Genomic DNA, 12830 nt, shown 5'->3' with positions numbered 1-12830 from the left:
ACTGAATACTGAAGAAAAATAAATAGTAAATAATAATAGTGACAGTGGTACTTACACCCTATCTCCTAATCCTGCCTGTATTATATAATCCACAAATCCCCTTCCGATTTCCATGAAATCCTGTCCTGTAATAATGAGTTTAAACTTAAATGAGTATATGTTCAATATCTTCCAGAGAGTTACACCACTGACAGAGATTTGTTTGACTTTTCCCCATTACATATAACTTATTTGACAAGCCCACTCTTTAAAACCTCTATGGATGAATTTAAAGAGATGCGGCTGTTTCCTCAAAGTCTTTTTAATTATATTAGTTACACAGTTATACAGTGTCTCTCATTGTATGGTGCATTGGATTCAGAAACTCCAATTTGAATATTCATTGCGCATCACACTCACACACACACACACACACACACTCACACACACACACACAAGCACGCACGCACGCACACACACATAAGGCATTTAGTGTCGGTTTCAGTGTGCTATTCATCATGGATACAGAAAAAATAAATGTCTCTAGCCTTCAATGACATGCAGGCAGACTATTCAAATATTTTTGACATCAAATATTTTTTATTTATACCACACATACCACATATTTAAACTACTATTTGTAGGCTAACCTTGGTGAGCAGCAATCTTTCAGCATCTTGGGGGACAGGGCCATTACTCTGGCTGGTGGTAAACCAGGATAGCAAAGTGCCTCCAGCGGATCTCGGCTCTATCTGATGGTGGCACCACAGGATAAGGACCACACCCCCGACCTGATAGGTCTTTGTGGGGGCTTGTATGTGATTGAACATGTGGGACACAGCTCCCTCTACAGGCTAGAGGTGCCTCATTACCTGCAGACTCTGGTTCCAGGGGTGTTGAGCCTCCAGCCTGAACCACTGGCTTGCACCAGCCTGGCCCCATCACATTGGCCTGCATCATCGGTTTGTGGACGAGGTCTTCCACAGGTCGTACGGAAGTTAGCGTGTCCTAAATGTTTTAAGAAGGTGGTGGTTAATAATGTATTTTCATGTGCACAGTAAATGAAAACTGTGTGTTCTTTTGCATTAGTGTTTGTTCATATTCAATTCATGACCCAAAATAGTTAGTAGATAAATTATGTTATGCCAACGTATGTTTGCAATACTAATTTGCATCAACCAATTCACTTTTTGGAGCTTTCTTTCCCCAGTATTATGGTTTCTTGTAAGAAGTTCAGTCCAACAACATCATTCAAACAAAAATTATGTTTTACAAGTTAAATTTTGAGAGTTTCATACTACCAGGTTCAACAAATAAAAATAATCACAGATTTCCTATTCACAGTGAACACCTCGCAATGACAGAAAACAGCTACAGAAAATTAAAGTTTTCTTCAATCATCAATCAATCAATATCATTTTACAATCAAGATATTAGAAAAAAAAGAAATATATATCTCCACATATTACTAGAAAACATAGCAAAACATATTTATTTCATTGTATCTTATGCACTGTGTTTTATGTGTGTTATATAGTATCTGTTCAGTCTGCTTTATAGAACTTTTGTAATTGTTACGAATGATAGCCTTACTGTTTGTAATGTTATTTTTTTTTTTCTGCATATAAAGAATGAAAAAAGTTGTTGAAGGGTGAAAGTGTTGCCTGCAACGCTAAACTCAGGGCAGGAAAAACCCATCGTTAGATTGCGCTTACTTTTGCCGTACGTCACTTCCTCCCTCCTCTCTCGCTTCCATCTTGCTCCCCGCATGTGTCTGCTGTTAGTTTACAGGTCAGTGAGGAGCTTTAAATACCTTCTTCCCTGCACTGTTTCCCCCCGATCCGACGGCAAGAGGTAAACGAAAGCCTTTTCTCACTAGATGGCTGAAATCTGCCCGGGTTTGAAGCTAATGTTACTGGCGGTTTTGTGTGGCTGTGAGTGACAGGCCGTCCACTCCACAATCTCCCAGTTAGCTCAGACGCTAGCTAGAGTTAGCCCACAAGTTCTAACACAAAAGCTAAACCACACCTTGTGTCGGTGCAGTGGTTGGCTGAATTTGTCAGCAAACGTTATCTTAAACCAACCCCGACGTTAGCTGCGGTGCTTTTGGCTTATTTAGTTTGTCCTACCACAGTCTTTTGTTGTTTGGCTTTCTTCGCTGGTTGTCCATAACACAGACAGATAAGTGGAAACATGAGCTTTTAGCTCATTAAACTAACAGCGCATGTGACTGTGAATCTGACAGCTCCTTACTTGCTTTTGCAAAAAAAAAAGTACTTGCTTCTTTTTTATCCGCACTACCGCCGCCCACCACACCCACACTAAAGCCTCTACTCCCTGCGTGTGTGTGTTTACATGTGTGTGTCGTTCGAGTAGGATTTCCCTAATTTCTCCTCATTTGTTTACACCTTGCAAATCATTAGGATGTACTGCTGTCAGATAATCTTATTATTATCTTTCTTAATCACGTGGTAATCAATACATAGTCAAGGGCCGCTCATAATTTGCTTTAATTTTACCAGCTGTGGAAAGGTATACCGGGCTTTCCCTAATTTCTTAGATAAAATTATAGTCCAATTTTTAGAGACTAATAACTGTCTTAAGACCAGCAAGATAATGCCGTACTATGGAAATATAGAAATGCTTCTGTAGTCATTTAGAAAAACATTAATCTCATAAAAAGATAAACTAAATGTATCAAATTGAGCCATTTGAAATTGCAAATGGAAATTGTCTAACAAATTTCAGTAATTGTACCCAATGCTATGTAATATACTGTATATAGATAATCGCAACTGTCTATAGGTTTACAAGACTGATTTCTTTAAAACAATTCTTTTCGTCTCATAGGAAAAAAGTGCAAAGTGTCAGGGAGCTTGTTATTTCAATAGCGGAGTGGTTTTCTGAGGCAAAGATGATCTGTTCTCCTGGACTCATCTTCGTTTAGAATAACACAATTGTCAGCATGTCACATTTCTGCTTCACCAGGTGTTTTTGTGTTGCCTTCATTCATGAGTGTTTGGATCAGATACACAGCCATTAAGCCGTGAGGCAGTCTTCAAGAAAAGGCCTTATATCACGTTTAACTGGTGGCACCATGCCACTACTTTCTCTTTCCATAGTCCATCACACGTGCGATAGCTGTTTGTCTTATGGGGTTAGATTTTCCAACAACACAGTTTGTGTTTGCAATGCTTATTGAGATCAGATCCTCCAGTCAGCACATGAATGAAGCAGGTCACACCAAATATGTGCTACTCACTAAATGCACATGCTTCAAATAAGGCAGCTGTTAATTAGTGAATAGCAGGCAAGCTAAGGAGCTTCAAAGGTTTCAGGGAAATACTTGTCTTCTTCATCTGAGATGACGGTTACTGCTAGGGTGTAACACTGCAGCGCTTCACAGTCTTCATAGATCTTATCACATTGACTGTAGATAAATGTCAAACATACATAATAGGACTCTGATCAAAATGGTTTCAATAACTTTTTTTTTTATTTGTTGTTGCTGCATGTCAGACAGATAGGATTTTCAGTTTTGATACAGATGTCTAATTTTTGTTGCATTGCAGTCCCTTGCTGCATGGCGTGCTTTGTATCTTGGTATCTAAGCCTGCTATGTGCTGTATGAGCAACCGCAATTAACATAATCATATGTAATGTTCTTTCTTTTTGCAGATGAAAGAAGCAATTATGAATCAAGAAAAACTTGCTAAACTACAGGCACAAGTCCGCATCGGCGGAAAGGTAAAAAAAAAAAACAGCATTGTCACAGGTTACATGACATTTATCATTTTTCTTCAAAGCTCTCAATCTTCTCTAATCTTGACACAGTACTTATTTTATGAGACTAAAATAAAAAGCTGAAGAAAAGAAACGCTTTAACTGACAAGAGACGACTTTGATACTACTGTATGTGAGAGTGGAAAGTTTGATGCTGTGCAGGACGATGAGAGTCTTGGTTGAAAATATTAATCTGGTGACATAAGACTTTGAGCTCAGGCTGTGCAGCTTCATACAACCTGAGCTTTAGATAAGTTTCTTGCCTGTTTCTATGACAACCAGCAATTTTATCTACAGTTTTGCTTCATAGCAGCAATCATTTTTGGCAAAGGTGTACTGTGGGCCAGAGAGTGAACTACACTAAATAGACTACAAACAGCTTTTGGGCCAGAAAATGACCATATAACATGTTTGTATGAATGTCCCCATAGGGTAGTGCTCGCAGAAAGAAGAAGGTTGTACACAGAACAGCCACCGCAGATGACAAGAAGCTCCAGTTCTCCCTAAAGAAACTTGGTGTCAACAACATCTCTGGTATTGAAGAGGTACGCATAAACCTTCCTCTCAGTTTTGTCCCACCGTGATTTCAAGGTGTATTTGTTTCAGTGATTTGTTATTTTGGTCTGTTTCAGGTCAACATGTTTACAAATCAAGGAACGGTCATCCACTTCAACAATCCCAAAGTGCAGGCCTCCCTCGCAGCCAACACCTTCACCATCACTGGCCACGCTGAGACCAAGCAGCTGACCGAGATGTTGCCGGGCATCCTGAACCAGCTGGGAGCCGACAGCCTGACGAGCCTCAGGAGACTCGCCGAGGCTCTGCCCAAACAGGGTCAGCGCTCATACTCATTTAACACGTTGAATTAAGTTGTAGCATAAATCATTGTAGGAAAGGCTCCTAGTTTCCCTGATATGGACACACACTAGATTCTTAGATTCTCACCGATCTTTTCTGTCCTTACAGCTGCAGATGGAAAAGCGCCGATTGCAGCAGTAGAAGAAGAAGACGATGATGTTCCAGGTGAGTGCTAAAATGTCGCATTTTGCATTATATTCTGCTTGTCGTGCATCAAACTGTTTTGCAGTCTTATTTTGAAATACTCCTTCACACTTGTCCATTATTGCAGCAGGTTTTTTCCTCTCTTTCTCTCAGTTAAATACCCGTGGCAGGTTTGCTTTTCTTTTGGCTCATGAAAGGGGTCACACCAAGGGGATTCATCAGTTACTTTAGACGACGGAGCAATGCAGCGTTTTGTGTTTAAATCTCATGTTCATTGTTTATAAGATCTTAAGATTCGGTTTGCTTTTCTTTGTCAGGGAAATTGACCAAACACATGAGGTTGCCATTACAATAATCTCTCGCTTTTCCCAGGACTTCTCTCCCTGTAACCAGAGTTCGCACTAATGTAACAAACGATTACACATGTATTCAGCAATAGGAGCACTTGAAGTCCTAATGGCACAGGGTTAACAGCCATTGCCATCACGCCGTTATTGGAGTTAAGTTTCCTTTTTGTTCTCCCACTGAAGGAACATGTTTACTCAGACCTTTTGAATTGTTTCCATTTTAACCCTCGACCCTTTGAGCCAAAACCTGGAGACGCGGATTTCTCGCATTTCATGGAGTAATTGAAGCCAACTTTTTGGTGCGTTACGCCATAATTTTTACAGCTGCTCTCAGTAGTTGTCAGGGCCTCATATACAGAGCACATTGCAGTCCATATTAGAGTGGGAAAGACGAGCAAAGAAGTGAGGTTGCATTACACCTAGTATCATGTTTCAGATAAACACACTTTTCCTGAATTATGCTCCGCCACCTCCTGAGAATCATTTGTGCAGATGGGACATGCCTTTCTTTCTACTTCAGTCAATTTACCGCTGAATCTTTTGTTGTTTCAGATCTGGTGGAGAATTTTGATGAAGCATCCAAGGATGAGGCTAACTAGAGGAAATGGGACTCCTGGAGTATCAAAACTTGACAGGACCATGTGGGGCACAAGATGTTTTAATGTCTATTTTGAGAGGTGGAAAGTTAATCGTTTAAGTACCTGAGAAGATGGATAATCTGTCAACTTTTGGCTGTGAGCATTCTGTAATTTGTGCAACACCTGAACAAAGTACTTGCATACTCTTAAGTGAATTATTTTTGAGTAATTTTTCTAGAATAGTACTCTAAAGTATTAAAAACCAGGGTAGCAGTATTTAAGCATAAGGTATTTTAGTACTCATTCCACCTCCTGTTTGCCACCAGACTCCTCCAAATGCTTGTTGTGCTCTGTGGTCCAGTTAGAGTGAGAGATTGTGTTTAAAATGTGGTGTTTAAGGCTCCTGCTGTACATCCGTTACTGATCCTTAATTCTTTGTGGCCTCGCTAAAACCACCATATCTGGAAATAAACCTTTGCTACTGTCAGTAACTTCTGTTTCTTTTAATCATTTGAGTAGAGTAGAAATAATTAACATTTTTCCTTCTGCTTACCTCACAACTGCATCGCCAGGTGCAAGGTTTGGATACCATGCTGTAATATTCAGGTATTTACATACATACATATATAGATAGATAGATACTTTATTTGATGACCCTCTGACTTCTCTGGTGCCACTGTGACATTAGTATTTATGGATTTTTGTGAAATGGATGGATTGCCATGAAATTTTGTACACACATTCATTTCCCCCTCAGGATGAACTCCGAACTTTGGTAATCTTCTTTTAATCTACTGCCATCATCAGGTCTTATATTTGATTTGTTCAATATTTTGGTTTTTGACCAGACCAATACTGTTAAACCTAAAAACCAACCCTCAGCTGTCTATTATCAAACGTGTAGTTTGGTTTCATAAACTAGCAAATGTTAGCATGCTGAACTAAGATGGTGAACATGGAAAACATCATACCTGCTCGGCATCAGCATTGAGTTTAGCTCAAAACACTGCTATGCTTAAGCATACAGTCTATGGTACTGCCTCACTGAGCAGCAAGCAAGGTGAGAGACTCTTAAGATCATGTTTGACCATTGTTTGATCATGTTCATGCTTTTCTTCTCAACCGCTAACCTTAGCATAGCCTGCACATTAACAATGAACAATAAAATTGTAACTTGTCAATATGAAACATAACAAGAGTTACATCAATATGAGAATTTTATCACATTACAACACAACGTGTAAATTATTCAAATAAATAAACAGAGTACAACTGACACAAGGATCTTCAGTAAACAAACAGCTTGGCAGTGTCATAAAAGCACACAATCTGCCACGTGCATTCTGGACAGTAATAACGGATTTTCATTCCACCCACTGTTGTCTTCAGGGAAGACAGAAGAGCCTCAGAGATGTGCTCAATATGAAAACCAGACAGTATGAACACCAACCAATTCAACATATTACAATAAAATTCTGTTATTCTTAAAAACTGTTGATTACGGTTAATAAATTAGTTTATAAAAACACTTGCAATAACGGGAAAAGGGTAATGACAGCATGTAATGCGATATCTGATATTACAAGGGAGTCAAAACGGAGCTTCAATGCTTAATTAAAGCAAAACAAAAGCCTGCACTGCACTACTTATTTGGCAGCATACTACAGGTGGAGTGCAGTGCATGCTGGGTTGTAGTGAAGAGCTCAACTTTACATTTCTGTTTTTTGAAATCTGTCAGTGTATCCTGATAAAATTTGCTAACACACATTCGTTGTGAAAACGTGCAGAGTAAAACAGTTTGAGAGAAGCGTCAAATTCAAAATTCACACACACTCACTCACACACTCACACCCAACCTTCATGTGCATCATGCCCACAAAATAATGTCGACATGATGCAATGCTGTTGAAACATCACTTAATGGAACTAAGTATTCCTGTTGGCTGACAGCCTGGGCGTGCTACATGATTGTCCAAGAGCCCAGTGATGTCCCTCAAGTATTTGTTTTCCTCAAGTGTCACAGTTCATTCTCTGATTCCCATCAGCAACTTCAGTAAGTGTGCCTCCATCACCTGTTGAACTAAACATAGAGACATACAAGATTTTATCCAACAGTCATTTAATAGAGGATACTTATATGTACAATCTAAGGTGGCTGTCCTTCATGTGAATAGTAACTGTGCCTCCTATTTCCCTCCTTTAAAAAGATCATCCCATTTTTTATTGAGCAGAAAATTAAATACATACATGTTCTCCAAATGTATGATGTATTTTTGCTTTTGTTTCTTGTGAAAGGCTTTTAATGAAAATATCAGTACAACAGTATTAGTTTAAGTATCTAAAATTATTTTATTTGTAAGATCTATTACAACCTTTTTTTTGCTATGCAGTAAAATCCATCTTCACTCCTTTGTATACACTAACTCAAAGTCATGTGTAGGTAAGACTTTGTTATAGCTTAACTGAACCCCCTTCTAGCCCTAAATGTTGGCTCAGACTATATGTTTATTTTTCACATACCATTTCGGTGGCCCATAGCCACGGCCATGTCCATTGCATTAAATCCAGAATCTGACTCTATGGTAGGATCAGCACCACTCTCTGGAAGACGTACAAATATAATAAACAAATAGTAGACACATAATTACTGTGCATGTTCATGTTAGACGCAATATTTCCTCAACACAAAACTGCTATGTTTATATAAACAGACAGATATTTCTGACTGTCAATAAAAGGTTTGTCCTCACCTAACAAGATTTCGACACAGCGTACGTGGTTGCCATGGACAGCGTACAGCAGAGGGGCTCCTCCATTCTGAAACCCACAGAGGCAACATCACAACAAGCCACACAGACTGAAGCCTTCACAGGGCTTCATCTGATACCAACATTAAGCATCCAGCGCAAAGTGATGGTCATTTTTTTAATTGTCATATTCTACTTAACCAAGTTGAGACAACATGAAAGAAAAGCTCAGTATTCTTACCCAGTCATATTCGTTGACATCAACTCCACAGTCAATGAGCATCTTCACAATATCAGTGTATCCCTTACTGCAGGCCAAGGACAATGCGCTTTCCCTCCCTTTGGCCAGGAGGTTGGGGTCAGCACCCTATAGTGAAAAGTGACGTGGAATGACAAGCGGTTAATAAATATAGAGGGCATGCTCTAATGTATTAAAACCATAACATCTGAATAAGACAGGAGGTTAATTTTTCCATACATTTTGGAGCAGAAACTCGACAACAGCAATTTGTCCGTGTGCAGCTGCCCACATCAGAGGAGTAAAGCCTTCCTCATCTTGGAGATTGATCACAGTCTCTATTAATATGACACATAAAACATTGTCACAATATGTACTGTATTACATATATTCATCCATTATCTATAACCACTTATTCTTTGCAGATTGAGGGGAGCTGGAGCCTCTCCCAGCTGACACTGGGAGAGACTCAGCAACAATCAAAACATTTGAAATACCATGAAGAGAGTACTTTTCTTCACATGGTGCTAGAACCATAGAAAAGTACTTACTCTATAGAAAAGTTATTTGGTCATATAACTATTCAATTTTTACATTAGTTCTCAAAATACATTCCAGTTCCAGTTTGTCAGGGATATGATAGTAAACTCTACATCTTTGATTTGTGGATTGTTGGTCAGACAAAACAAGATACTTAGGGCCATCACAATTTTTCTCAATTTTCTGGCATTTTATAGTGAAAAAAGTTAATCAGTTTTTGAAAACATAATTATTATTTACAGCAATAAGAACAGTTGTTATGAGTGTCGTTTCAGATTATTTCACCACTGCATGGCCTTGGAAAATTATACTCATTTGACAACCTGGGGGAGACTGCCTACCTTGTTCAATCCTGCTGGCCAGAAACACCATTTCTCCCTGGGCTGCCAGCTGGTGAATGGACAGAGCTGAAGGAAAAAACATGCAGGTACTGATTAACATTTTGACTGGAAACATTTTAACATATGGAGTTAATACAACCGTGGTACTTACAATGCACCAGAAGAGGTGTGGAAGAAACCTCATTGCCGCGGTGTTTATTGGTGAGTGTGGTGGACTGTTTGATGGGGGAGAAGTGTTTGGTGGTGGATGGTGTGTAAACATGGCGCACCTGTATGCCCGGGGACGGTGAGGTCTGGATGTTGCACTCAGCTGAAACAGAGGGAAACATTTTGTGGCTCTCACATTAATTACAGCCTTGTACATCAGACATTCTCACAGGATAACCAAGTGATAACTAAACAGATAAATAGGGCTCCGGCTCCACCCTACCTTTGAATAAAACAGAAGCCACCTCCAGATCAGAGTTCACCTGGTCCTGGATGTTCTTGCTATCTTCCTCGTTGAGCGACTTGACAAATCTTGAGCAAACGTTCATGTCAAAGCGGTTGGGCAGGATGAACTTGATGCCCATAGCCACATTTTGAGTGCCCGTGTCAACTGGGCTTGCACCCATCGACTGCTCGGTCTTGATGGCACTCAAGTCTGGCATCACGCAGATCCCCTCCATGTCCTCAGAAACCAGGGGGCACTCTGCTGTGCCGTCCGAGGCTGACACGGCGGCGTTGTCCATCCCCTGATCACTCACTGAGCTGTCACACTGAGATTCAACTGAAACCACCACACGTCTGAAATGTGGAAAGTTTATTTCACAATTACATATAGATACCAAACAGTCCTTAGTCTCATTTCCCGTTACACTAAGCGTTATTTAACTCATTCGGTTAAATACCCAACGACTGTCTGTTAGCTATCAGTTAGCATGCTAGCTGTTGTTATCGTAACCTTCCGTTAGTCACACTAACCGGCTGGGGCTAATAAATGTTACCATGGAAACACATTACGCGCAAGCATTAACAAAAGCAAATTTTCTGAAATGAAAAGATATCTCACTCGATAAGACATTGTTTTTCTTGGATATCCTCATGGACTCATCTCTCTCCTTTCGGTGTTTTGATAGATCTGAGCATGCGCAACTGGTCTCGTCCACAAAGACGTGCATCCAGTATTAACTTCCCCCCGTTTTTTTTGTTATTTAGTTCCGGAGCCTCTCCATCATGCTGACTACTACACAGATATTCAGAATTAGTTATTTGTGAGGTGAATCATTTTGATGTCGCTGTGTAATTTCAAACACACAACTTTACACACTGTTTTTTAATAATATCAGCCTGAACCTAAATCATGCTGTTGGCTCAAAATGAAAAACAATAAAAAACAAATATTACACCATTTTTATGTACATTTATAGAACACACATCAAGAAAATGGCACAAAATTAGTCAATTGATGTGCTCACATATGGTGTTTTGCTATATATAGGCCATTTACAGGTACTTATTAAGGTAATTTACACAAGGAATGAATGACAGACTGAAGTATCAGTATCAGTATTGAATGCATTCTTTTGCAATGCTAAGGTAAATGTAATATTATTCTGAAGTCAGACCTGAGACACAGAAACCCACAGTGAGAACATTTTTCATTGCTCAAATGCCCTAATTTCCTATGTATTATATTGGAATTGTAACATGAACTGGTTGCTTCGATCCTGGCCTATATAGCTTAGATGCTGCTGCAGTCATTTAACTAAAGACATGACATGACAGTAATGACATGCCCTGAAAGAAAGTACAGAGAAGCTGAACGCAGGAAGAAAAACAAGCTTAATTTGTAAATCTTTTATGATATTATGAATGACAACATGTTGTGGTGTTTAAATGTGGTCAAAGATATGGGGGTTGTATGCTTATTAATTCAAGGGTACTATGTGAGGTTACTCCAGAGTTAAACTTCATCCTCAACCTGTCTGCATTATAGAAGCATACCTTAAGTTTCATGTCAGTCTTTGTACATTCTTCTCTGCTAGTTCAGCCTGAATACTGATGTGACTTGCAGTATGCCTTTCAAACAGAAGTGAGACAGTTTATGATCTGCCTCTGCTTCTTGGCGTTCTGCAATTTCTGACACAGGCCATGAGAGGATGTGACGCAGCTGTATGGAAAATAGAACTATGCATCATCTAAATAATGTCTTTGCCTTTCTGTCACCTGTTGTACAAAATTGTATCTATGGAACAGAGGTTGTCCCAGACATGTGAATCAGGTGCACCGGGCTCAATGCGCTGTGAGCACAGCTGTGGGGAGGCATCTTCTGAGGATGCTCCTCATTTTCTTTGAGGTGAAGTCTCTGAGCTCTGTCTCACCACTGGGGGATAATAGAAGTTTTTACCTAAGCTATTTTCTATTAGTCTGACTTGATTAAACCTGTTGTTGCCCACTGTCTGAGTGCGCCCTCTGCTGGAGGTTTGAGCTAACCAGTTATTTCATACATGCAGCACAGGCCCAGCCATCCCAAAAGTTTGGTCGCCAGTTTGGCTCAAACTCGAATTCCTGCATTTCCTATAATGCAACAGCAGTGATGGAAGAAGGACTCAGAAGTTGTACTTACTTAAAAGTACCAATATAACAGTGTAAAAATACTCAGTGTAATACTACCTCCTAAAACTTGTCAGTGACCACTAGAAGATCCTGAAAAAAACCCCACTGAAACCTGATCAGGTTTGTTCTTTCATGTCTCTGACAAAAAACACTGACATTGAGCGTTTTCTGTGAAAAGAAAACAAAGGCAAAAATTTACTTCATTTCCTTTTCTGAGGGTTGTGTTGCAAAATTCGCAACTTAATGACTGATGTTTTTTGTTTTAATGATTACTGTGTTTGAAAGGTCAAGAGAAGCCTTTGAGGGTGAGGTATACTGTTTTGTTTCCTTTATATCTTGAACATTATTGGTTTAGTTTCCTGCTGTGTGATGCTCCATCACATCACCATGGGCGCTGCAAAAAGAGACAAGGATATCTGTCCTGCTGTTTTATTTTGACAGCATGTGAGTCTCTGAGTGTGCAATGAATTCCACAGTGTGCTGCTCTCACCATCTGCAGGACAGATGACCGTACCTTGTGTCGATATCACTTTGTGGTGCATTTTGGAGCATACTTAGAAAAACAAATGCAACACTAAAATTAATTATGGGGAATGTTATCTAGAAACCTACCACAAGATGGCAGGACTGGGGGTTCACAAATCTTTTACTCACTTTTATATTTTTGCCAACAGATG

The 12830-nt window shown here is 39.6% G+C and overlaps 2 protein-coding genes across 3 annotated transcripts; one reads left to right on the top strand and one right to left on the bottom strand.

Annotated features, from left to right (window-relative positions):
* Positions 1 to 1695: 1695 nt before the first annotated feature.
* On the top strand, positions 1696 to 6180 carry btf3 (basic transcription factor 3). 2 transcript variants are annotated; one of them, XM_056403870.1, is made up of 6 exons: positions 1696 to 1770; positions 3658 to 3726; positions 4194 to 4307; positions 4395 to 4596; positions 4729 to 4785; positions 5664 to 6180. In XM_056403870.1, the coding sequence occupies exons 2-6, from the start codon at positions 3658 to 3660 to the stop codon at positions 5708 to 5710; spliced, it is 489 nt and encodes a 162-aa protein (XP_056259845.1). In that variant the 5' UTR covers positions 1696 to 1770; the 3' UTR covers positions 5711 to 6180. The 2 variants fall into 2 exon arrangements, with proteins under 2 accessions (XP_056259845.1, XP_056259844.1); XM_056403869.1 differs by having other exon boundaries at positions 1700 to 1833.
* A 708-nt stretch (positions 6181 to 6888) lies between these two features.
* ankra2 (ankyrin repeat, family A (RFXANK-like), 2) lies at positions 6889 to 10698 on the bottom strand. The gene is made up of 9 exons (XM_056403868.1): positions 10607 to 10698; positions 9986 to 10341; positions 9707 to 9865; positions 9556 to 9621; positions 8915 to 9012; positions 8678 to 8803; positions 8440 to 8506; positions 8210 to 8290; positions 6889 to 7769 (listed from the first exon to the last, which is right to left on the bottom strand). Exons 2-9 carry the CDS (start codon positions 10284 to 10286, stop codon positions 7714 to 7716), a joined length of 954 nt encoding a protein of 317 aa, XP_056259843.1. The 5' UTR covers positions 10287 to 10341; positions 10607 to 10698; the 3' UTR covers positions 6889 to 7713.
* Between the last annotated feature and the right edge of the window lie 2132 nt (positions 10699 to 12830).

The sequence above is a fragment of the Seriola aureovittata genome, chromosome 18, assembly GCF_021018895.1.
Source record: "Seriola aureovittata isolate HTS-2021-v1 ecotype China chromosome 18, ASM2101889v1, whole genome shotgun sequence".
NCBI lineage: Eukaryota > Metazoa > Chordata > Actinopteri > Carangiformes > Carangidae > Seriola > Seriola aureovittata.
The sequence above is the reverse complement of the archived record's forward strand: the minus strand, read 5'-3'. Positions and strand labels throughout refer to the sequence as shown.

Bases quoted from the DNA above. Each gene is read 5' to 3' on its own strand.
- btf3 (XM_056403870.1), top strand. From the start codon at position 3,658: ATGAAAGAAGCAATTATGAATCAAGAAAAACTTGCTAAACTACAGGCA. The intron at 3,727-4,193 runs GTAAAAAAAAAA...ATGTCCCCATAG, and splicing joins AAGTCCGCATCGGCGGAAAG to GGTAGTGCTCGCAGAAAGAA. The intron at 4,786-5,663 runs GTGAGTGCTAAA...TTGTTGTTTCAG, and splicing joins AGAAGACGATGATGTTCCAG to ATCTGGTGGAGAATTTTGAT.
- ankra2 (XM_056403868.1), bottom strand. From the start codon at position 10,286: ATGGACAACGCCGCCGTGTCAGCCTCGGACGGCACAGCAGAGTGCCCC. The intron at 9,013-9,555 runs GTAGGCAGTCTC...TCATATTAATAG, and splicing joins GGCCAGCAGGATTGAACAAG to AGACTGTGATCAATCTCCAA. The intron at 7,770-8,209 runs GTATGTGAAAAA...CTCTATGTTTAG, and splicing joins GGCTATGGGCCACCGAAATG to TTCAACAGGTGATGGAGGCA.